Here is a 27,232-nt window from a genome sequence, read left to right as displayed (position 1 = left end):
AATAACCTCTTAAATTTTAATGTTGTAGACTATCAGGTAATAACAAACGCTTTGTCCTGATTTGATAATACACAAGAGTTCATATTCAGTAGCACTCTTTTTATTCTTTATATAGTATGCTTATATATTTTGAATTTACTAAGATGTGCAATTAATTTTTTTAATATACTGTTTTTTAATATATTGTTAAAATGATATGCATGCCTGAAACTGTTCTTTCCCATTAAAAAAAATCTTTTCGATAATAAAATCTATCTTAAGACATAAGTAGCATCAAAAACTCTGTGTGGAGTTGATAATATGATATACTGTTTTGGTGTGAGTCAGAAATATTTGGTACATTACCGTATATACTCGCATATAAGCCGACCCACATATAAGCCAATCTTATCACAAAATCTGGGCAAACTTATCCACTTGCATATAAGCCAAGGGTGCTCCATCATCACAGGCTCTCCCCATCCAGCCTTCCCCCAACAAATACAGAAAAGTCAAGAGGATGAATAGTTGCTGGTTTTTGTAGCCTGCTCTTCACTAACCAAAGGAGTCTCAAAGCAGCTTACAATTGCCTTTCCTTCCTCTCTTGATGCCAGACACCGTGAGAGAGCTCTGACAGAACAGCTCTGGCAGAAGAACCAAACAGCGCCCCCCCAGGCCAGCAAACCAGAGCAGAACAACAGTACCCAAAGTTGGCAACCTACTATAACAAGTACAACAGCTACCAAACTGGGAGAATGGACAACTCTAACTACAACTGCAGTGCCCCCCCACAACAAAACACTATAATAAAGAACTGTAAAACTGAACACTGAAAGAAAGAACTGTAAAAATCAACTTTAAAAAGAAACACAAGTCAAAGCAAGTTCAGCTTGCAGTACACATTTGCAAAAGACAAAGCAACGATTGACTGGCTGGAGCAGGCTTTTATTTAAAAATTACCATATATACCCACATATAAACCGAGGAGGGCTTTTTCAGTGTGAAAAGAAGATGCTGAAAAACTAGGCTTATACATGAGTATATAGGCAACTTTACCTATTTTAAGATTACAAAATAGACAACTCACTAGTTTGCCCTGCACAACGTGAAATGAAAATGCAAAACTCTAGAGAACAGAGAAGGGAACATTCACTCAAGATCACATAGAAACTGAAGAACCAATCCAAATATTATTGTTTTCTGCAAACGAGGAACAGTTAGATTTGAAACCTCGGAGACCAACAAGAGTTTCATAGAATAAGGTTTCTAACTGTTTTACTATAGCCCAACATGGCTACCTCTGAAACAACCAAATAGCAGTTTGCTAAAAAAAAAACTGAGATAAACAATAAGCAATCTGTTCATATATAACATAGAAATGGCCAGAGGTGGGTGGACAACAAATTAGTAAAACAATTGCCTGAGGGAAATGGGGTGATACCCAGAAACTGAATGAATAATTTACATCAGATTGTTGAAAGCGAGCATTGAACACCCACAACTAGATCAGCTGTTTTCCGGAAGAATGTCCAAAGAACATAATCAAACAGAGGGCACAAGAGGTGACATTATCTTAACGATTTTTGCCTTAATATTTGTGAAAAGCCACTCTGGGCGGAGCGCTGACCGGGACACATCTGGGTGTCCAGCCTGTGCTTCCTCATGCATGGGTGCACCTGGATTGGGCCAGTCCCTGGAGCACCCACCTCCAGAAGCCAGCCAAAAGGCGCTCCTCAGCCCACCTCATGACCAGACACTGGCTGGCCGACAAGGAGAGTGTTCCCGTGGCTCTGTGCTTCGCCGCCGATCGGCCGACCCACAAGCGGCCATGGGCAGCTGAACGAGCAGCGTGCCCGTTGGGCTACCTGCCAGAGGGGCTGCTGCCTTGCCCAATGCGCAGCAGCCCAACCAGCTATGAGAATGCTTGCCAGCTCCCATTGCAAAGCCCCATTCAGATGCTGCGCACCTTCCTGCTGTCTGCTGACCCATCATGCTGACTGTAACTATGGCTTCGCCAGTGTTCAGCCCGCCCACAAGTGGCCATGGCAGCCCAGTGAGCAGCACGGATGTTGGGCCACCCACCAGCAGGGCTGCTGCCACGCCCAATGAGTGGCAGCCCAACCAGCAATCGGGACGCTCGCCAGCCGCCACTTCAAAGCCCCACTCAGGTACCGCACGCCCTCTGGCCACCTGCTGACCCATTGTGCCCGCCGTGACTATGGTAGGTCTCTCGCCGGCTGCCCCCTCTGGGGGCATAACCCGCTAGCACCCATTGCATTCCTGGATTCAACGGGCTTGAAGGCTAGTCCAACTAATAAAGCTATTTAAAACAAATATATCTATAGGTCTTGATGGCAAACACTGTTGTTAAAGATTTCAAACATGAAATTGATGATGCTTTAACCAGTATATAAAACTAGTAGTTAAAACTGGCCTTCCTACCAGAGCACTGGCATGTTTTTACAGAATCTCCTGAAGAAGGATAGATCAAATAAATGGAGTCATCAAGCCTAATAAAATATTTTCCCCACCATCTTAGTATCTTTGTGGTCTTTTCTTCTTCTACTTACTGCTACTGTAATCTGCAATGAACTGTCATGCCGAGAGTGGCAGACAAAAAATTGAAGAAATAATAATTTTAAAAACTATAATTTAAATAGAAAACAGCACACTACTCAAAAATCCTGCACTAGTCATTGATTAACTGCCCCAAACTACTCTTAACTAGTGATTGTGAGCTATGGGCTAAAGGTCAAGAAATTATGCATGCAAATTCACGGTTTAAAGTTTCTTAATGGCCAGGCTAACTTTGGATTTAAGTAAATGTAAGGCAAAAACAAAAATCTTCAGCAAATCACTTTTCATGATAGAAATACAGCAAAAACAGTTCCCTTTATTTGAAAACACACATATAACCCTAGCAATAATGGATCAAACAATATATGATCATAACAAAAGCCAACAATTATCTCTTAAAGTTGCTAATTTTCAAAGCAATACGAATTACAGAAATAAAGATTATATTTCTTTATATTTTTCTTTTATCTTTTAGCTCTGTATATATTTTCTAATAGTATTTGTTAGTTTTTATCTTTTAAAAACTCTTAATAAAAATTATATTAAAAGAAATTAACATTATTGTTAGATAGTATTTAATAGGGATAGGCACAAACCAGGAAAATACAGCTCATGGTAAAACCAAAGTCTGAATCAAAAAAGGAAGTTTGTTTGCATATCAATCCAGTTCATGGCTAAGTAATCCCTTTTGAATGGGACTACGGACTCTTTTACTGGAATTTGCAGAAAGCCAAAAGAAAAGAGCTAAGCAATGGGGAACAGATAGCTCCAGTCAGGGAGGTGCTTCCTGCTGCTCAGCTGTTTTGAGCTGTTTTTAAACAACCAAGGCTTTATCTGTGTGAGAACTAAACACTAAGCTCTGACACAAATGAAACAAAAAGTAAATTCTTCTGAGTAAATATAGCCTTATGATGTACTCTTATATTAAAAGGATGAATACCTAGGGATATAGATTCCAGCTAACTTTTGAACCTGGAAATTTCTTTAAAATTAAACACTACACACAGCTTCACAATGCACACAGCTGCTGCTATATGTTAGATTCAGGTCCATAGCCTGCTGGGAAGCAGAACTTTGCCCAAGCATACTGTAAAATATTGTGATTGAATAGACATGGTGCATGAGTTTTCCCAAAAATTCACAATAGAATATTGTGCCTGATATAAATTATCCAGATCAAATGTCATCATAACTTGTGACATCACCTATTATCATTTTCAAATCTGGTATTTTAAATTATTTTAAAATTATTACTATTAGTAGTAGTAGTAGCAGCAGTTTTCTTTGGCTAGTAATAAACTAGAAGTTGTGAAAGTGAGGCAATGAATCAAATTAATCAAATAAATGATGCACTCTTGCAAGACTTGCTTTGATGTATCTGAAAATAGCAGTGGCAGGCTCCTAAGGGTTCATATTGATGACCCTCCCTCATTTAGCCTTTTTTCCTCTCACAAATACTTCCACAGCTCCTCCAATATGTTACCTACAAAGACAAGGCAATTAAACAGCATGGCTGGAAACTCTTTACCAACATCTATTTAAAAAAAAATCCTGGGGTGGATTCCTAATTATAACTCAGTTACTAACACATGGTTTTGACAATATATTCAAGTAGCATTTTGTCTTGCTGTCAGCATTATTACTTTTTGTCTCGTTAGGTCCAGAATGAAAAGGCAGCATACAAGAAATCTTTGATATTTCTGCCCATGAACTGGAACTGTTTCATCTAGTGAATCAAAATGAATGAAAGGCTTTGAAATAGTAAATAAAAACAGCACCTTTGATATATTTATTTATAAGGTTGCTTCATTATCATTAATTAAGATCCCACTTGGCTCATGAACTTTGACAGGTTTTTTTCCTCTCTCCTTTAAATTGCAAATATTTTTGCCAGGAGAGCTTACTGACTCTTTCAAGGGTACTAAATACTAATTATAAATGATACAAACATGCAACTCAATTCCTTCCAAAACATGAATTAATTACATTGTATGCTAAGTCTTGTTTTTGAAAATGATTTACACAGCATGGCAAATTGAAATTATTCTTCAATAGTGTAAGTGATTAATCCAGACTACTATTTTATTGGGATTGTTCAATATGCATCTAAATGCAAGTGAGCAGGGCTGCTAGAATTTGTGAACACTTTCTTTGGGGAATTAATTAAAAACACTATAACTAACTGGGGAATGAGAGAAGCTGTGTGAAATAACATATAGCACCCAACAGATGCTAGAAGCACACAGTTCCCTGGCTCTATCACCACCAACTACTGACACACATTAGTAGAATTTATAATTAGTAGAATATTTGTGTGTACAGTCTTTTCATAAATATAACACTTGTACGAACACATCCTTCTAGTTCTGTACGTTATAAAAATACAATAATGAAAAGGCAATTAAAATAAAAATCAACAGAACCACCATATCTAAATGAGGAACACCTTACCCGAATGGACTAAACGGTTTAGGAGGTTCTTTAATGAGATTTTTATTATTGTTAAAACAGCTTTACTTTCTTTGAGATTTAGCATTTGCCTTATCTTCAAAATAATTTTGGATGCTATTATTTATATAATGTTCATTTATAGCTATTTTAATAGATATGTTTTATTAATATATTTTTATGGATAATAACAATATAATTGTAAGTCTCTCTGAACCTTTTAATGCAGTTACAAAACCAACAAAGGAATGTGTAATCAATGCTTTACTAACCAAGATAACCATCTGATCCAAATTATGTTCATTCTGTAATACTGTAAGTTATTACAGTATAACATAACTTAGAACTCAACATTTTTTTAACATATGGGGATGTTTAGAAATCTTTCTCTTATTCTAGTTCTTTGATCTTGTTTCAGTTTCCCAGGAAGCAAGTAGTGGGAAGGGCCAGGAAAGACAGAAGGAATGACTAAGTAAATGCATGCTTGATAAAGACAAGATCCAACCAGTACTGTTTGCTAATACTTCTACCAAACAGGACCATATGTTGACGGATTATATTATCTTAACAGCAAGGACTTGAGTGGGGACAGAAAGGAATAGAGGAAGCGAGAAACCACAATATATTTCCCCAGCAACAACATGATAGTAACTTGCAAATGAATGAAGCAAAGATGGTGTGTTCTTTCTTTGCAATCTCTGCTTCTTGTCAGAACAGGGATTAATCCAGAGGTTCAAGAAGTCAGTGATAAAAAGCAAGTTCAAGAGCAAGCAGGATCAAGAGCCAGAGGCAACAGATGAAGCTGGAAAAAATCACTATCCACGGAAGTCACATGATGAGCATGAACTTCAGATCTGTTTACAGCTTGAAAAAGAAAAGGAAGAAATATTGCCTGACTGGTATTAAGTACACAACACCTTCGACTAATCAAGATAGTTCTAAACGAGCTTTGGCTTACAGGCCGTTTTGATATTTCTACTTGTTTAATATTTCTACTGCCTTTCCAGATTTAGTTGAAAAGAACTGTGAGTTATAAGGATATAGATGATACTGTACTCCAAAGTACTAGATGATTATACTCTCTAATCTGTCCTTCCTAGGAAAAGTGATTAAGATAGCAAGAGTGTATCAGCTCCATGACTTCTTGGCTACTCATCTGCCCTAGACCCTTTTCAGTCTGGTTTCAGTCTGAGATGAAGACAGCTCTGCTGGCTTTAGTTGACAACCTCTGTCTAAATGTTGATCATATTGGATTAATCTGCCATCATTGACACAGTAGACCATGCCATCTTGTTTAAGTGCCTGGAGGCAGAAGTAGGCAGAAGTGGTTGTGTGCTAGACTGATTCAAATAATTCCTGATGGACTGTGTCCTTTGCCATTGGGGACCAATCAGTGTGGGATCTATGCTTTGGGGTCCCACAGGGTATAATTCTATTCCTCACACTCTCAATCCTTATGTAAAACCCTTAGGACAAATCATTTGTACCTTCGGGCCTATCTGTTCCCAATATTCAAATGATACACACACACACACCCTTAAACAAATGTCATTCTGATGCCGCAGAGGTCCTAAACTGCTGTAGCTGAACGGCTAAGAGAGAAAAAAAAATTGAAACTAAAGTAAACTGTGACAAGATAAAAGCAATGCTGGTTGGGAAGGTGGATCTCTTGAAGGACATCATGCTCCCTACTTTTGAGGAGATTAAACTGATTCTTGCTGCCTAAGTTAAGAGTCTTGGGGCTGTACTGAACTCAACGTTATTGCAAAAGAAGCAAGTTAATGCAGTTTCAAAAAGGGCTTCCTTTTAGCTCAGTCTAACTCAAAGAGCAACATCCCGTATGTTTGCAAAATTAGGGAGGTCAACTTAGAATCTGACTGATGTCCTATTAGTTAATTAATTATTAATTTGATAAATTTGATTTCTTGACTGCCATACCTGGTCCTAGCCAGCTCGTGGTGGTTTACATTACCCCCCCCCCTCCCAATAAAACAACAGATAAAACAAATACAACCCTTTGGCAGCACAAACCCCAGTTACAATCCCACTCCCAGTTTACCAGTTCAGAATCGCCCCTCCCCCATGCCTACAAGTTTCAGGGTTACACAAGGAACACTTAATATCAACCTAAAATTTTAAGATGTTTATGCTGTCAGGATGCCAGAGCAATCAGAACACTTTCCTGGAAGTAACCCTGAAACTTGTAGGCATGGGGGAGGGGCGATTCTGAACAGGTAAACTGGGTGTGGGATTGTAACTGGGGTTTGTGCTGCCAAATGGTTGTATTGTTTTATCTGTTGTTTTATTTGGGGGGGGGGGTAAATTTCTCCTTGGGATGTACATTCACTCTTCTCAGGGAAGGGGAAAGCTAAAATGAGAATGAGAAGAAAGGAATTTTTCCTCTAAACATTATCCAGCAGGTTCGTGGCGTGCCCTGGACTTGTTATTGCTTCTCTAGCCCAGAACCACAATCTCAGTTCTGAGAATCTAGGTAGGAATTCAGCAAATTGTTCCTTGTGAATCTAGCTCATTCTTGTTTTATATATAATTGAGTTTTAAGCAAAGTTAGGAAGTTTAATTCTAAAAAAAATATTTCCTGCCATTGGCCCCTTCGCCAATAAGATGCACCAGTTCATCCTAATATATCCTGCATGCAAACATTAGGATTCGAATGAGACTTTGAAAACCCACTACTAACATCATCCAGATTTTCCATCTATAATTTGATTTTTGTTTAATATGTGAAATTAAACATACAAAACCAAAAGAATAACAGTAAACCACATGGAGAAATACAAGACATCTAAATGCTGCTTAATATGTTATATGATATTCTTGTTAACTTGAAACTAGAAGAAATCTGTCTATATTCATGGCTTGAGTCTGCTGACCATTTGCCAAGTATTAACTGCCATGTGACCTGACTTGCATGGCCCAGGGCCCATTATGCACACATTAGACAATGCACTTTAATTCTGCTTTTGCAGAACAGGATAATCTACTTTTAAAGTGCATTATCCAGTGTGTGCATAATGGACCCAGGCTAGCTTGATCTTATTTGATCTTAGAAGCTAAGCTGGGTCAGCTCTTGCTAGTATTTTGGGAAGAGAGACCCTCAATAAATTACAGGTTCACTGAACAAAGGCCAGCAATGGCAAACTACCTCTGAACATCTCTTATCTTGAAAATCATTTGGGGTTATCATAAGTCTCCATGACTTGATGGCAGTTTCCAACAACAACCACTACCATGAACATACAAAAGGTACATGGCTGTAGTGCTATTCAAGATGAGGAATAGAATGTCTTCTGTCTTGTGTACCTGGTGAGAATCCAAGAAGGTAGAGAAATGGCAACATTTCTATACCAATTAATACTGTGTTCTTCACCAGTTTCCCATGTGTTATTTTGCCAAATCTCTTCTCCACAATGATCCCACAAATATTTTCCTAGTCTTCCAACTGTTAAAAACATTATTTATTTATTGCATATCCTCATGTGAAAACAAACTTTTTCAAATGTCTGAGGGACCTATAATGTTGATGAAGTAAAAATTAGCAAATGAAATGCTTTTAGTTATGCCACAGTATATTATTGTTTCTCAAAGAAAATCCTGTTGTAATCTACTGCAAACGTCCTGCAGTTTAAACACTCAAGTCCTCTCAGCTTTTGCCTTTTTTCCTGTTGAGAACACACATCACAGTTCCAGAACACTACTCTGTGTATAATCCCCATATTTGTTACATTTAATTTTGTCATTATGCACTAATGTATTGATAAATTAGCATAGCTAATTATTTAAAAATTACCAGTCATGTTCCAGATGGATGCAATTATTTCTCTCTTCAGCATTGCTTCCTGTCCCTATTTGTTTAATGTGATGAATCCTAACCAGAGGCATTTCCCCTTCATTCATGCCACTTTGATTAATGATTCAAGCAGCAGCATATCCATAGAAGCTACTTGATTGTGTAGACTCTGAAAACAATGTCTACTTCTATAGAACTGGCACATCAAGACTGAACATAGTTGCACCTTACTCCGAAACCAGCGATCCCCAATCCCCGGATCGTAGACCGGTACCGGTTTGTAGATAAGTCAGTACCGGGCCGCAGCTCCAGGCTATTTGCTAAAAGCAGTCATTAAGGTCTGAACAGCCATCCCTTAAGACTACCCCCGCCCCTGGACCTCAGTAAAATTGTCAAGCGTTGACCGGTCCCCAGTGATAAAAAGATTGGGGACCACTGTTCTATACCATAGGCTAGCGATCCTCAACCTGTGGGCTGCGGACCACATGTGGTCCTTCGACTAATTGGAGGTGGGCCCCAAAGGATGCCTTCTCCCCCCTGGCTCTTTACTTCATCCCCCCCAGCCCTTTACAACACACTTCATTGTTGTGGCGTGTCTGTATCTTATTTTGAAAGGATGTTTAAACATTACCATAGCGATCAGAGAGTGCTAGGGCAGTGGTTGAGAGTAGAGGAGTAAACTACCCCCCCCACCAGGCCTCAGTAAAAGGCGTTGAGTGGTCCCCGGTGATAAAAAGGTTGGGGACCACTGCCATAGGCCACATACAGAAATTACATTTGGATTACATTAATGGAAGCTTATTCTTTATTTATTTTACTAATTTCCTTTTTTTACTGTCAATAAACAAGCCACAGTAAATACATTGTCCTATTTTTGATTAATTTTTATTGATTTCAAAAGTAAACACATTTCTATCTGAAACTTTTACATGTATTAAGGATAAAATTCTCAGGAGTTCTGGCCTTCACCTGTGGGATTTACCCTGTCAGATTCTAGGCACACAAGATAAAGCATTCATGCTTCATAGGAAATCAAAATGATTAAATGTTTGAGTTTTTCTTATTCTTTGGGGTTCTCAAGGATGGAGTGTACCATCATGCCACTGCTGGGGTTTCTCAAAGCCTGGACAATCTTCCATGGGTTTCTCAATGGTAAAGAGGTTGAGAAAGGCTGCTCTAGGTAATACTTATGACCTAACTATAAGTACTAGATATGTTTAGTGTTTCTCCCTCCTGTTTATTTCAAAGGATCAAAAGTGTTTCATATATAATAACCCAATAACATGAACTATTACCATTAGTATGCAAGTAATACACTTGACCTTTGTTTATAGCTTTCATACAGAGCAGGAATTTAAGATAGTTTCATCTTTGTGTCAAATATTCTTTTTAAAGCCTTCATGCATATTAGTGTTATAGTAGCCTATTACATTTGCAACATGGTTTACTCACTACTGTTAAGTCAACTGAGACCATTAACATTACCATCATCATCATTTTATTTGTATTCCGCCTCCCCCCGAAGGGGAGGCGGCTCACATAAAACCCCCAATCCTCTAAAATCCATAACAATTAACAGTAAACATTAAACAGTAATTAAAAAACCAATCAGTCAACAATGAAAATCAACAAAGTGATGGCGTAATCCTAATCATCCAGTCTCCGCATCCTCAATTGCAGGGAGGTGGAGGGGAGCTGACACTCGCTACCGCCAATCTGTGAGTGGGGGGGGGGCTCACAAATTATCTTTACTATCTTCAACAAACATAGACATGACACTCTTACTCTTTGTTACACTGAGAAATTATGCTTATTGAATAGTTAAGTATTATCCTACCATTTCCTTGGTGACTCAAGGCAGTTTATTGATGGTTCCATTAAAACCATAAATGTAAAATACTTTTCACAAAAAACACTCTACAATAATCCCTCTGACTACAGCTCAAGTCTTACCAAACGCCACTGCAAATAGCCTTAAGGGGCTTTCACAAAGCCTCCCAGGAAGATGGACATCTCAGGAAGCTCCCTCAGGAAACAAACTGGAGGAGGATATTACTAAAAAGAAATTAGCTCTAGTAAATTCAGGAGAATGGTGGAGTATGTGTATGCGTACTGGGGGGGGGGGGAGAATATACAGAAGGTAACAAGCAACAGAGGATCACTCTACCCTTAATCTCTGCTTGAACATTTGACTCATATAGAAATGTGCAATGGAATTATTATTCTTAACTGCCTAACAAATATTGAAAAAATTACCATTAAAAACTTTATTTTGTTTTTTTACTGTTTTATCAGTCTAAGATTCTGGTAGATAAATGAAAAGGGGAAAGTGCTGTTCTTACCAGTTGCTGCCCTTGTACACCCCATGCTGCATACTGTAAAACTGAGTTCTCTACTTCTGGAGGATTTAACTCCCAAACTTCCCTTGAAAAAAGTAAAAATTTTACTTGAACATATGAAGAGCATTATTTGTTATAAAACAAGATATATAACATTGTCTTACCTTGTGTTTATGTTGTATATCACATATGAAGCTGTATAAGAATAATGAAAAACCTGTAGAAGAAGAAAAAATGGAATGGGTATGGATATAGGCAGAAGGCAGGGAATACAGCCACAATTAGAAGGCAATTTTATCTTATTATTCAGATTATCACTATAACAAATCTGGCATATATAATTGACAGGAGTTTGGAAATCTGCAGAAACAATAGTGGCAATGGGGAGGGGGGGTGGAGTGGTTAGCGAATAAGAGGCTTGCAGTAGGGTGAGGGAAATTAGTCAAAATCACATCCACCCACCACTCTGGAGAAACAGGATCCAAAACGGAATTCTACATAGGCTGAAAAGTGCACTTTTTTGACAATAAGTATATTGTCTCAGTTCTCTCCCCAGTCCTATTCAATATATGTATGTGCCCTCTCACCCAGCAGATACAGAGGTTCAAACTGGGATGTCATCAATATGGAGATGATGCCCAGCTTTTCCTCATGATGGACTGTCAGCCAGACTCACTCTCACTTTGGCGAGATGTCTGGAAGCAGTGACAAGCTAGCTAATTAATACTACAGAAGCAACTTTCATACCCACTCAAGTGTTAGGTGAGTAATGAAATTTGGGTGACTGCAGCTTGCCTCCTAAACAGACAGTAAGGATTGTAGGACTCTCTTTCCTCTTTCTTTCTATACAAATTGATTCTTTTCATAATAAAACTATTTTATTCTTTCAAGCTGTCTAGTGCTCTGCTCCTCTTTGCATGTGGAAACTCTACCAACAGCTGCCAACCCTGGTCACAAGGAGTTCTCCCTCAAAGAAAAGGGCATTCCCCCCCCCACTTGCCTTTTACTGGAAGAAACCAGTCCTGGATTGCTGGCCAAACTGTCCTGGTTAGCAAGCAATAACCACTGAGGACATCTATTTATTAAAGCTATGGGTGCTTCTTTCTATTTTTTTAATCCCAATATATTGTTTAGATTTCAGATTTTTCTGCAAACTCATTTTGTCCATTCACCACTATGATCTGTAGAATTAAGTATCCTCAGATGGTGGCACACAACTGTAGGATTGCAAACCTCACAAGAGAAAATCCCATCCTTCCTCCATCACTGAGCCCAGTGTAGTTCCAGGCTTCCACAGCTAGTTCTGTAGTGGCTCCTGGATTAGCTCCCTGACATTGCCATGAACAGGGCCAGACTGGCTCCCAGACACTGCCCCCATTATAGTTGGGCCCAGAACCACCCCAGACTGTGCCATGGTTGTGCCCACAGCAGATCCTGGACACCTGTATTACCAAAGCTGCAGAACAACATACTGCTGGAATACACAAAAATTGTAGTGTGTATGATTCAAAAGCATATGAGGAATACCCTACAGGGGATATTGGAGAAGGTGTATTTAACATAGTTAGATTAGTAACTTCCTGATATTTTTCACATTATTTCCTCCTGTGCCCTGATTGGCTGAGCAAACTTCCTCCCTGTTTGCCTCCAGAACAGATTGAATTAATACAGAACGGTTACATCAGGATTTCTCAACCAAGGTGTTGTGAGATCCTGGGGTTTCTTGATAGCCCTGGAAGGGTTTCCCGAAGAATGGAGGTTAATTAATTTTCATTCATTCATTCATTCATTCATTCATTCATTCATTCATTCATTCATTCATTCATTCATTCATTCATTCATTCATTCATTCATATCCTTATCCATGGTTCCTCTGTATATTTGTGAAACAGCCTGGGGGGTGGAACGTGTCTGGCTGTCTGAGTTGGAATAGGGCCAATCATGGCTGATTGGTCCTGCCCCTACAGCTCCCGGCCTTCCTCCCTGGATGCTAGCCACATTCCTCTCAGCCGCGCCAGAGACAGAAACACACACAGAGCCCTGCCAGACAGAACATGAACCCTCATTTCCTCCTACCACTGCTGCTGTGAGGGAGGCAAAGGGAGACACAGAGAGAGCTGCCCCAAGCTGCTGACCAGCCCTGCTTCCCTCCTAAGAATGAGCCCTGATTACCTGCTATGGCTCCTGCTGCCACGGAGAGAGAGACACAGAGAGAGCCGCCCCTGCTGCGACGGAGAGAAAGAGAGACTGACAGAGCTGCCCCAAACTGCAAACCAGCCCTGCTTCCCTCCTACAAACCAGCCCAGATTACTTGTTATACCTCCTGCTGTGAGGCACACCGAGAGACATGCAGTGAGAGGGAGAGAGAGACACACACACACACACACAGATTTGCACCTCCTGGTGTCCCCTGGGTCCTAGCGCCTATTGCATTCCTGGTTGCAATGGGCTTTATTGCTAGTGTATATGTTTGTTTTTTGTATTTGTTAAAAATTTACTGGGTAATATGACCATATTGACCTGACCTGCCTCCCAAAATGGCCAATGATGGGCCTGGAGGGGGTGGGGAGGAGCCCCAGGTAGGCATGCACACAGACATGCTTGCCAACCATATTCTGCATGATCATACCACTTCTGGGGGTTCTCGACAATTTAAGAATGTTTCACGAGTCCTTCAATGGTAAGAAGATGAGAAAAGCCGAGTTAGTTAGGACTCTCCCCTCTCTATTTTCATATAAAATTGTTTCTTTTAAAAGTAAAATTGTTATTCTTTTAAGTAGCTTGGAATGTCACACCTCTGTGCATATTTATTTATTTATCGATTTCTAGACTATCACTCTTGGCAACAGCTGTCTCATAGCGGTTTACAGATACTAAAACCAATAAAATTACAGTGTAATACACATACACACACATATGTGTGGTCTATTCAATTCCTTTCCCCTCCTATATCCCAACCCTACTGTTTCTAGCCTTTGGTCTTATAGAGATGATGCTAGGCGATATTAGCCCAGGGGGACCTGGTCATTCAAAAAACAGGACAGGATCCTCAGTTTGGTAACTCTGGACTCCACTCTATCCTCAATCAATGCCTGGTGGAAGAGTGTCTTACAGACTTTGTGGAACACAGAAAGCTCCCTCAGGCCTATTAGCTCGTCCAGGAGCTCATTCTACCAGGCTGGGGCCAGTGCTGAAAAAGAAGGCCATGGTTGAGGCCAGGCAAATTTCCTGGGGACCCAGACCACGAATAGCATTAAAGGTCAAAACCAGAACCTTGATCTGGAATCAAACTGACAACCAGTGCAGCTGCCTCAGCACCAGCTGGATATGGTCCCTCCAAAATGACCTAGTGAGGACCCTTGAAGCTATATTTTGTACCAGTTGCAATTTCCAGGTCAAAGACAAGGCTAAGTCCGTGTACAGCGACTTATAGAAGTCTAATCTGGAAGTGACGGTTACATGAAGATAGGTAGGGCACTAGTAGCCATACTTAGCATAGATGGAAAAATATTGTTTGGGTTACTTTCATGAACTGAGCCACCACTGAAAAGGAGGCATTAAAGATCACCCCAAAGTTCCTGGCTACTCTGATAAGAAGTACATTGCATTTATGTGCACTAACAACACTCTTTTATTGGGGGGATTTAAACCACCATTGTATATATATATTTAAATATCTAATTTTCCTGCAAATTTGGGGAGGGGAGAGAAATCTCCCAAATTTGCAGGACTATCTATTTTTGGTCAGCGTTAGCCTGATCCAGAGACTTATGTATCCACAGATTGGTCCATACTTGACTATTAGAATATGATAATTTAATTTCAACAAATGGTAATGAATAAGTTAAATTAAACCTCACATATAGACACCCTACTCCAGTGGTCCCCAACCTTTTTATCACCGGGGACCACTCACCGGGGACCACTCAACACCTTTTACTGAGGCCCAGTGGGGGGGGGGTTGTTTACTCCTCTACTCTCAACCACTGCCCTAGCGCTCTCTGATCGCTATGGTAATGTTTAAACATCCCTTCAAAAGAAGATACAGACACGCCACAACAATGAAGTGTGTTGTAAAGGGCAGGGGGGGGGGATAAAGGAAAGGGCCGGGGGGGAGAAGGCGTCCTTCGGGGCCCACCTCCAATTAGTCGAAGGACCACATGTGGTCCACGACCCACAGGTTGGGGATCGCTACCCTACTCAACTGAGGAAGATCCACCTTTGGAGGCATCATGCAAAATCACTACTCAGCTACTGGGTTAGAATAGAAAGAACTTCTACATCACACATGCAGACATCAAATAGATGAACAATTATTCGATCAGTTCTCACACTATACTGATTTGTCATGGGAGTAGAGAATTAAAAGCTTTGGTATGACTTTGAGTCCCATGTACACATAGCTTGAGTTAGAAAATGCATGAACAATTTGTTAACATAGTCCTTCAAGATTAACATGGAAGAAACTGACTTATTCACAAAGACATGATAATATTTTCATTCAACATTTCTTTTAAAAGCAGCTATTACATTATATACGTAAAAAAATACTGACATCTAATCCTGAAGCATACGTGACAAGCCATTTCAAGTGGTTTAACATAAATGATCATTGCACACATAAGAAAATGTACTGTATATTCAGCTTTTTCTTTCCTCCCTATATTTAGCACAAAATCTTTTTAGATATTTATGAGGTTGAAATGATTTGTTGGCAAGTAAACTTGAAAAATACAGCTATTAAAAAGAATTACCTCAGCATTTTCTTTAAATCTTTGATGGTACAGCTACAAACTGTGCCTTTAAAGTTTATAATTAGCTGGTTTAGGTGCTTATTTTTTCAGTAACTTTGCATGCTGAAAAGGTGGTGGGGAAGGATCAGCATGTCTAAATTAAATTTTACAGCAGATGATTCCATTAATGTTTGTCCCTAATGTATATTGTGGAGAAGAAGCAAGGATTAATGAATTTTTCATATTATTTATTTGTTTGTTTGTTTATTTGTGTGTTTGTTTGTTTACCACCCTCCCCGGAGGCTCAGGGCAGTTTACATAGAACATATGAACAATATATGAAACAATCTATAACATTAATAACCATACAATTTTGTGATTGTGGTTGGAAGATTCCTAATGGATTCTAGAAAAGTGTGCAAACTTTGCCAACTGAGTTGCATAGATGCCATGATAATCAGATTATGAAAGATGGGGTTTCATACGCTAGGGGGAACTGCTTGCACGCACAGTCATAGTATACAAGAGTACTTTTCCTTGAACCCCAACCTGAAACTACTCATTGGAAGTCCTCAGAAATGACTGTTGACTGCTGATCAAGCATGAAGCCTCACAAACACACCTGATGAAAAACACAAATCTAATGAACAAGGAGACCAGATCCACAACCAATAAGTAGAGCCACGTGGGGAGACTGGAAATATGTTATGGGAAAGGGACATTTGTTCTCCTGAATGCTAAAGTAAACAATCAATGAGGCAAAAATGGATCAAGGAAGGACCTCAGTGCAACAGAATGCCATAAGGTCCAAAGCAGCCAGTTTATCCAGGAGAACTGATTTCTGTAGTTGAGAGATTTCATGTAATTTCAGGAGATTTCTAGGCCCCATGTGAAGGTTGACTCTCTAGATCCATGGAATTCTGCGGAACCTGGCACCCTGTAACTGATTTCTAACTAAAATTAATGGGACTTGGCTACCAATTCTGCTTCTGAATTTAAACAATTAAAACAGGCATACAAATTAATATATAAACATTCTTATAAAGCAGGCATTATCACTTTAATTCCAACTCCAAATCCCAACAGCTCACCTTCTTCAACATGTCAACTAATGCCGGACTTAGAATTAAAAAGGCAGAAAAGAAACCCTTCAGTATTCTTCAGGAAGCTAAAAAGCAAAGATCGGGATGTGGAATGGTATAATATAGCCCAATTATGTCAGATCTAGGAAGCTAAACAGGGTTAAGTACTTGGATGGGAGACCATTAAAGAAGATTCTGCAGAGGAAGGTAACAGCAAGCTCCCCTGCTTTTCACTTGCCTTGAAATCCCTTTGGGATTACCATAAATCTGCTGCAATTTAACAGCACTTTACATACATGCACACACACATTCACACATCCCAAGGATAAAATTCCCATTTCTCCCATGGAACTTATTTTTACATATCATTCATAAAAGACGGCAATATTCTTCATTTATGCAGCTTTAATTTACAGATATGTGACATCGGTAAGACTGCAATATAAAAAACAGAATCTACTTAATTTGCTCTGAGAATTTTCAAGCAGCAATAAAAATGACTTATTCTTTTATATATTCTGCATAAAGAAGATCTGTACTTTTCATGTTACTAAAACACTGGATGCACTTAATAAACTGAAATTAGTACCAGCATGTTTGTTGCCTTTGGCAATGTAAGACAGTAAGAAAAAAAATTCAATCTGCTTCACAGAGTATCTAATAAATACATTGGAAGGATCATCAATACTAGCTCTAAAGTTAAATTGAACTTTATGTTAAGCATTTTAAACTACAGATCTTTGATAGGCCACCTAACACAACAGCCTTATAGACACTGAATTCTAGAGGAAGATCCTAGTCATTCATATCAATACCAACTATTGGTGACCTTGAGTATCCCTATCAGGAAACTGAGCTACATTTAAGGAAGGACTCTGATCTGCTCGATCATTGGACCACAAACCTTAATGAAATTTCAAATATTTTCTATGCCTTAATATTAACAACTAGAAAATTGTCAGTGCAATCATAGGAATACTTTCCACAGTGGATAAACCCGAGTGGAATTTCAAATAAACATATTTAGAAGCGCTCTTCAGCATGATAGTTCCTACTCAATAGTACAGTTTTTAGTGTAGATTTTCCTTCTTTGAAATGTGCATGCCTTATTTTGCATATTCTGATTACTAGTATAATCTACTTTCTCCTATAAAATATATATTAATTCAAAATGATAGTAAGTCTATAGTGAGTCTTACATTTAAATGACTGTTTATGCCTTACAAGTCATAATTGGAAACTTTCAAATATAGCCATAAAAATTTCTAAAGCTGAAGGGACCATGCCTATCTGTATTCTAATGAAACAGGGGCTCTGTTAAACAAAATAGAGGTTTCTGCAGTATCAAAGAGGGATTCTCCATCAATGCAGATAATTGCTCTGAAAACTGAAAAAGAACAAGAGATAGTCTCCTTTTACCTTTCCATTCATAGAAGCATAGAATAATAGAGTTGGAAGGTACCTCATGGGTTATCTAGTCCAACCCCCTGCACTATGCAGGACACTCACATCCCAATCGCTCATCTACTGTAATCTGCCACCTCTTTGGCTTCACAGAATCAGCCTCTCTGTCAGATGGCTATCTAGCCTCTGTTTAAAAATTTCCAAAGATGGAGAACCCCACCAACTCCCAAGGAAGCCTGTTCCACTGAGAAACTGCTCTAACTGTCAGGAACTTCTTCCGGATGTTTAGATGGAAACTCCCAGCCCTCTTGGACTCCCATCTCTTTGAGTCTTTCTGACCATGGGACTCTACACAACATACCTTTAACTCTGTGAAAATCAACTTTCCCGAAGTCCAGTCTATATGTACGACTACGTAAAGGTTTTCATTTTCCCACAATTGAAAATTCCAAAAGCACATGGTAACTGCTACCAAGTGTGCCCACTACTTCCACCTCATCTACCAGTTCTTCCCTATTGATGAGAATCAAGTCTAAAATAGCAGAGCCCCTGGTTCCCCTCTCTACTTTCTGGGAAATGAAACTGTCGGCAAGACAATTTAATGGAGTTTGCATTTTTAGCAGAGTTGGTCTTCTTTTCTTCTCAAGGTAATTGTTTGTGATTGAGCCTTCAGTATTTCACAGTTGCTAGGCTAGACCTAAGAGCCTCTTGTGGCGCAGAGTGGTAAGGCAGCAGTCATGCAGTCTGAAAGCTCTGCCCATGAGGTTGGGAGTTCGATCCCAGCAGCCGGCTCAAGGTTGACTCAACCTTCCATCCTTCCAAGGTCGGTAAAATGAGTACCCAAGTACCCAAGCTTGCGGGGAGGGTAAACGGTAATGACTGGGGAAGGCACTGGCAAACCACCCCGTATTGAGTCTGCCATGAAAACGCTGGAGGGCGTCACCCCAAGGATCAGACATGACCCGGTGCTTGCACAGGTTTACCTTTACTTTTAGGCTAGACCTAAGAACTCTAGTGCAACCTATGCAATTACTTTTCTTAGGATTGAACAGTGATCTATTCAAGTTAATTATCCTTTGTCTTTAAATTAAGAAAAAATAAATTAATTGAATTAAAGTTTATAATCAAAATGGTGGTAAGGAAAAGCAAAGTTTTTCTTTTCTTTTTCTTTTCTTACCAGCTCCATTATGTTCATTAATTTCTTAAAATGTGCAAACTAATACAAGGTTTCTAGCCTCTTAGTTATATGAGAGAAGTTATCAAAACTGTATTGTTAATTCTATGACAATTCTTGTTCCAAAAACAGTTAATTCTGAACTGTCAAAATTAAGTTAACTGACAAGGTCATAACTTCATAAAGCATCATATTTATTTTGTTCAATCAACATCATTTACTTCCCATGATTGATTGCAACCATTGCATATTATTGGGCAGAATTTATGGGTTATATTAACACTTTTGGCTGTGAAATATTACCACCGTAACAACTATATGCCGCCATGCCAAAATAAATATAAGGGAGAGACATTTTAAGACATCTAATTCATCTAACAAAAAAAAGGCTGTCAACTAAGACTAAACAAAAATGCGCATCTAGAAAATCTGCCTGGGCTTATGCTGCTCTACTTATCATTTTTCACTAAGATTAATTATCTCATGAAAAAGTCATCTACTGTGGAATGTTAATTAATTCACAATCAATTAAATTCAATGCAGCTAAGCAAGAGTTCAAAGTGATGCATACTGCAGTTGAGTGCAATTGTGGAAAAAATTCTGCTTCCTACTGTCTTAACAGCACTGAGATCCCCAGTTATATTGGGATGCATATTTCAATCATTTCTCTTTTAGTACCTAACCATTTAAGATGAGTGAATTACTCGAAACTGTTTCCCATTACTATATTTGAAAGCTTCATATATCACTGTCATTGGAGATTCTTTATTATATTATCTTGTGAAAATGGGCCACTTTTGGAATCTTGTTGCAGGAAAAATAAAGCCGCATCATAAATTATGTAACTGTTTCCAATCATCAGGGTAGAGAAAACAACCAATGACACTGTTCACAAGTCTTGTTCACAAATTATTCTCTAGCTTCCCCTTGGCATTGCTGTGCTTTGTGAAAAGAACCAAGATCCTCCAACTTGAATCACCAATTTCCCACATTTCTTTTGTGTGCAGATGGGTAAGAAGGAAATCAGACCTCGAGGGAAATACTGTAATTGTTTTTGTGTACCTTGGAAAAAGCCCCCCCCCCATTTTAGTTGATAATATCAGACACATAGGTTAATGGGATCTGTGGATGTCATTTCAGAAGCTTTTTGCATTCTTATCAAGCCTGGCTTGGTAATAAGCAGCTTTTGAACAAGGCTGTGAAATGTGTTAAGCATTGAATGAGATAATTCACATGCAATAATGGTGAAGGGAATCTTTTAGTTCCATTCCAGGTAACCTTTAGATAACATAAGACTTGAGTGAACCATTTTAAATCATGACATTTGAACAACACTTTTACTGTGTGGTAATCTTAGGATGAATATTACAGTGTTATGGTGAAACCATTCCTCCCCGAAACAATTTAAGCTATATCTAAGGCAGAAGCTGGCCAGCATTAAATTGAATGTATTGAGATGTATTAGGGAAGAGTTGGTAGATCATTCTGAGGAGTGGAGTGATCCCTTTTGAAACTCAAAGAGTCAGTAAGAAAGAGAAGAAAAAAAGAAAAAAGAAGTACTGGTCTGTTCAGTGAAGAAATTTGGATACTGGAGTACCCCTGCCTTCTGAAAATCAAAAGAGCTAAATATGCTCAAGAAAGTCTATTGGGATGTTTGGGAAACACAAGGTGATTCTGCACCAGCAACACCATTTTGGGCTGCCGCCAGTAATTGCTTTGGAGGTGCATGCTCCACAGTGTACTGCATCCATGCAATACGCATTATACGTCCATTGAGAGACACGGTGCTCACAACCTTGGATAATTTCATTTATGATATTGCATGTCTTTCATATAACTGAGCTATTTTATGGTATGAAGACATTTGAGTGTATTGACATATTGGTATCCTTTGATCAAAATCACAGAATATCACTCTGAGAATGACCCTAATATCTTTCTTAAAGTTTATTATACTTGAAACATTGTGTATATCTAATTTGTGTATTATACTGAGCTATAGCAACTGCTGTTTGGCAGTTCATGCAGAGCAGAAAATGTAATGAGAAAGATATGTTAGATAATGGGGGGGGGGGGAGCTCTGACTCTTGAACCATCTGTTCTCCCTCCTTCCCCAGCTGTTTAGTGTTCTGAAAGTAGCTATAGACAATATGAGTTGCTGGAAGAAGCAAAGAATTCTCAGAGAACCAAAATAAACATAAACAAAGCAGCAGCAGCAAGGAAAACAAGTGAAGAAGTTCAATGGACAGGAAAGAAAATAGAACTATTTTATGCAGGAAGAAAGCAAAGGTTCTGACCACAAGCAGTACTAGTGAGTAAGCAACAGGAAAGATAAGAGGATGCCCAAGCCTTTTCTGCCATGAAAAGTATAAAAGCAGAAAGGGACACATGTTGGGGAACAAGTTAAGCAAATCCAATAAAAATACTGAGTGAAAAAATGAGAAAGTCAATAGGATCAAAAAGTAGCACACCTGAGAGTAAGGAATATAGCCTCCAAGGTGAAAAGGAGTCAAGCACCAGCACTGAAAACAGAAGCACTGCTGTGACCTATGACTTGTGGACGTGACAGCTGAAGCAACACAGGACTATAGTTTTATACACTATAAATTAATTCTGGGATGTGGAATGCTATAGTACATACAGATCCCATCAGATCTCAGAAGCTAAGTAGGTTCAGAACTTGGATAGCAAGCCATCAAAGAACTCTTCGCAGAGGAAGGCAATGGCAAACCACCTTGGTTTAATTACTTGTCTTGAAAACTTGATGGGGTCACCACAAGTTAGCTGTGACTTGATGGTACTCTACACATCCTTAACACTATTTCGCTCCCTTATATATTTGGGAAACAGCCTCCTGGGAGGAGACTGTCCAGGGCCCTGTCTGTCCAGGTCCACCCTGATTGGCCCTCCCCCTCCAGCTCCCATCCTCCCTCCTTGCCTGCTAGAAGCCTTGTGGCTGCGGCTTCCATTGTCGCCCATGAGGAGAGAGGCAGCAACTGGGCTTTGCTGGCTGCAGGTACGCTCCTGCTGGGTGGGAGCCGGGGGGAGGGAAGTTTGCAGCCTCCCTGCGGGCTGCAAAGCCCTGTTGCTGCTGGCAGGGGGGGCGGCATTCCATTCCCTTTAGCCCAGGAAGCGCTCTCATTGCGGCGACAGCACTTGCCGGGCCAAAGGGAGCTTCCCGCGGTAGCACCGCCACCGGGGGAGGGCAGCTTCCCACTCCCTTTAACCCACTTTGCGGGCCAAAGGGAGCCACCACCACCCTCTAACACCCTCCTGCCTGCCACCTCTTTCAAAGCCCATTTTTAAAAAGGGCTCTGATATTAGTGCATAAAATAATTCCTCATGGTACCATTATAAAAGGTCATGAGAAGTTAAACATGGTTCCATTTTTTCAGGGACAAGCTTTATAATAATAATACATATCCAAATTAGTCTTGCTGAAAATAAATTTAGTCCTATATTTTCTAATAGATACATTGTTCTTATTCTCCATATTTTAAGATATGGATAAAACTCTGTGAACTAATTGTGAGAATCATGTGTATCTTGATTTCAAGATGCTTATCAGAAGCCGCAAAAAAAGGAGTAGCATGTAAAGTAATAAACTTTTAAACAAAGGATTAAGTCTGCCAAGGGGGAAAAAAATCCCTAAAAATCAGGTTTATAAGAGAATCAGTACATCACAGTAACTAATACATAACTTTAAACTGCCCCACGGCGCGGGTGCACCGCAGAATAAATAACTGAGTAAGGGTTGTTGGGGAGGAGTTAGGGCGGGACCTGTCCGGGATAAAAACTCGGAGAGGGCCAATCAGAAGGCGCCTGGCCCTCTCCGAGTGGCACTCAGGGGCTAAATGGCCAATTGGGAGGTGCGCAAAGCCACTTGGCCCGTCTCTTGGAGGCCTTGCTGCAGACTCTGCAGTCCTCCTGAGCCGCCATCCTTGCCGGATGGCTGCTGGGCAGGAGGCTCGCCCGACAAGGCTGGACTTCGGGAAACATGCTTTCCCTCCGCCCAGCCACTGCCCTTCCCTCCATCGCCGCAACCCCCCCCTCCACGGCCAACGCCGCCCGCCTCCTTCGCATCCCCGCCCCAACCAACGTCCCTGGCTGGGCCACGCCGCACCCTTCCCACCCTGTGACCGAACGCCTGTCCCCATCCCTCCCCCCACGCCCGCGATTTATGCCTCACCAATGCCACCAGCTCCGGCCTGTCCCCGGCCGCTGCCGCAAAATACCGACCAACGCCACGCGGCCGCCCCTACGACACCGAGCCGCTCCGCCACAAACCACGAGCCTGCCCTGCCACTGCTGGTCCGACGCCGTTGGCCCGCGCCGCTGTCCCTGCAGCGCCTGGCCCGCCTGGCTCCGCTCACAGCTCCGCTCGCCTCCGACATCCACTCTCTGTCGCCGCCATCGCCCCGACACCCGGCTGGCCTCCGAGACTGGCCAGCCCACTAGAGATGCCCAACAATGGCTGCCGCTGATCCCAGAGAGCCTCTGCAAGGTACGTCTACCTGGCACACACTGGAGGCCGCGGCAACGCTACCCACGCCCGGCAACAATTCCCCGCGCCCCTAACTTTCCCCCCGCTAGCACCCATTTTATTTCCGGGTAAAATGGGCTTTAAATCTAGTCAATAAATAAAGATAACATATGCTTTATAAAATAGACCGTAGATTTATTCAGCTATTCCAGGTAGAATCATTAATCTGTGAATTAAGAGAGAAAGAAGTATCTGTTCATCACAGCATAATACCTTAGATCTCCCAAAAGGAATTCAGGAATATTGTCACATATTTAAGGGGGGATTCCTTTTAGATTTAGGATAGAATGGCATCAAAAGTTAACCAAAATGTATTTTAATTACATATCACAGTAGACAAACAATTTCAAATCTGAGTGACTGTGAGCAAGAAGATTTCACAGCATAGAACTGGTTGCATGAATCTGATGATGTCTGTGTATGTGTAGCCACCGGCACAAGACAATGGATATTTGTTAAACAAATGCATCCATAACACAGAAAGAGAGAGAAAAATTCAGTTTTGCCTAAAACCTGCATGAAATTTTGCAGCCGAAATAGAAACAGTATGGCTAATGCAATATAATTCAAGCATCTTTCTTTATTCAATGTCAGTGCATTTCTATATCTGTGCCAAATACATTTTATTTTTTTTCCTAGCAGGTCTGACATAAAAGGGTTCAATTCTGCAATATATTCAAAGCTTTCAGTCTTTTCTATAAAGCTTTCTAAAATATTTTTGGTTTATCTTCAACATATGAATACAGCTAACCGTTACTCTCTAGGGATCCCCATATTCAACAATATTCTTTCAAATGTCTCTTTTGTAAGTTCAGGTATGAGATGTTTAGAAATGCAGATATAAAAGTGTCTAGCAGCTTCCCTTTCTTGTACATGTCCTTTCTTCTGGGGAAAAAGGCTGTCCTCCATGAAGTGAGATAGGAAGGCTAGTAGAGCAATCAAGGTCTGTCTGTTACTAAAAAGAAGGGAATAGCTTGCCAAGAAGTACCTATTCTTTACAAAGAGATCTAGGTGAGAATAAAGCCATATGGCTGAATAATATTCAATTGCCATAATATGTCTGTAGTAATTTTGTTCTGCACTATAATTTTTATCCTGTGCTTAATTTTTCACTTTTCGTTTGGGTTCCCTTTTCATACGCAGAACTGCCCATAGAAATCTTAGACCTGAAAATCATTTGATAATTTACTTGTCCATTTCAAATGTTTCAATTATCTCTATTATGAAAACACAACTTATTTGACGTGCCAGAGGCTTTGTATTTTTATTGCCCTCATCAAGGCCCCATGGGCAGCTACAACTTTTAAAAGCATACATAAGAAAAAACATGCCTTCAAAACCACTGAAACCAAATCAAAACATCATTAATTTTATCATTAGTTTTCTAATATGGAATAGTGGCACTTGGCAGGAGATTGGGGGTAGGCATGGAGATGTGCCATTGTTGTGATGGTGTGATCTCACTTCTTGAGGAAACCCAAAAGTGATGTCACACCACTCCAGAAATCTCTGACAATTTTGTGGCAAAGCCATAGAGTTTCTGGTGATTCCTATAATGGTGTGATATCACATCAGCTTTTACACTGGATGTGATAGCAAACCATTGTGCTGACAGTGATTTTTAAATTAATTATTTTCCTGTTGGCTGATGGAGTGGCAGCAGGAAGCAAGGGTTGCTATCAGGATGTCTCCCACTACAGCAGGAGACTAGGCAATCCTATTAGTATATGCCAGTGGAAATATGCCAGTGGAAAATCACAAAAAGGAGGCAGCATTTTATTAACTAGATTATGCAGTAAAGTTTTCTCAAGAATATTAAGACCCACAAGTCTAATGATATATTTTGAAGTTTTAGAAGTAAGCATTTCTAGGTTTGGGATCCATATTCCATTTGGCTATAAGGCTGTTACAGGAGTGATTTAAGGATTTGCAGGTCCTGTAGCATCAGAGCCAGTTTAAGGATTCATGGGGCCTTAGCAGAATTGGAGGGGAAGGCACTGCATGGGGCCCTTGAAAGGGTGGGGCTCGTACCACGTGCTATATGTGCTAAATGGATAGACAGGCCCTGGGTATGGAACACTAGATTCATATTGAATATAGAGATAGTTGTAAGAGGAATGATACTATTAAGTGTGGTTTCCAGTTTCTTGGAAAAGTGCTTAGCAGTGCAGATTCATGTAGAATCACACCCTTCTCAGTCCATTGAATTCAATGGGTTTACAAGTGTGTAAGTACATCTATTCAATGCAGCTTACTCCTAGATTGTGATCTTAGAATTTCACTGTACAACTTATTCAGTTTGCATTTATAAACAGTGCACATATACAGCTTTTCAAACAATATCTTACACATAATTACTAGAGGCTTAGGTGAAACAAGTTCGTAGCACCTTCACTGCTCGTAAAGTGACCATCAAAGGCAAGAATGGAAAACACTTGACAGACCAAACCAACATCAGTCACCAGCCAAAAACACTCAACACAAATTGGAACCGCCTATACTGGAAGAAGTGCTGGGCTCTGAAACAGCTCCCAAATAATAAGGCTCCTGGCATAGATAACGTTCAAGTGGAACTACTCAGATCTATTCCACCAGCAGCAAACACAGCACCATGCCAAAAAGTCTAGGAAACTGGCACATGGCCAATAGACTGGAAAAGGTCCGTTTTTATCCCATTATTAAAGAAAGGTGATGCTTGCATCTGCTCAAACTATCGAACTATAGCCCTGATCTCCCACGCAAGTAAAATCTTATTGAAGATCATCTAGAACCGTCTCAAATCAACCATTGATGCTCAACTCCCAGGCTCGTTTTCGACATGGTTGCGACACCCAAGACAACACTGCAAATTTGTGCTGGATTCTTGAAAAAACACATGGATGTCAAAAGGCCATCTATCTATGCTTTATTGATTATTCTAAAGAGTTTGACTGTGTTGATCACAAGAAGCTATGGGATGCCTTACATGAATTGGGAGTGTCTTCCCACTTAACCCACCTCATCAGTTCATTGTACACCAACCAGGAGGCCACAGTACGAACAATATATGGAGACACTGATTGGTTCAAGGTCAGCTAAGGAGTGAGGCAAGGGTGTATCTTATCACCCTTTCTTTTTAACCTTTATGCAGAGGTAATTATGCAGA

At 40.1% G+C, this 27,232-nt stretch overlaps 1 protein-coding gene across 5 annotated transcripts in view; it reads right to left on the bottom strand.

The window, feature by feature from the left end:
* The window catches only part of DPP10 (dipeptidyl peptidase like 10), a 950,123-nt gene that overhangs the window by 77,375 nt on the left and 845,516 nt on the right, over positions 1–27,232 (bottom strand). For all 5 annotated transcript variants that reach the window (XM_077320279.1, XM_077320280.1, XM_077320278.1 and 2 more), the window contains 2 exons: positions 11,316–11,368; positions 11,155–11,236 (listed from right to left, as the gene is read on the bottom strand). In XM_077320279.1, the coding sequence (XP_077176394.1) occupies positions 11,155–11,236; positions 11,316–11,368 (135 nt within the window). The remainder of the gene's footprint in view (positions 1–11,154; positions 11,237–11,315; positions 11,369–27,232) is intronic.

The sequence above is a fragment of the Paroedura picta genome, chromosome 2, assembly GCF_049243985.1.
Source record: "Paroedura picta isolate Pp20150507F chromosome 2, Ppicta_v3.0, whole genome shotgun sequence".
Classification (NCBI taxonomy): Eukaryota; Metazoa; Chordata; class Lepidosauria; order Squamata; family Gekkonidae; genus Paroedura; species Paroedura picta.
This window is presented reverse-complemented; position numbering and strand designations above follow the sequence as displayed.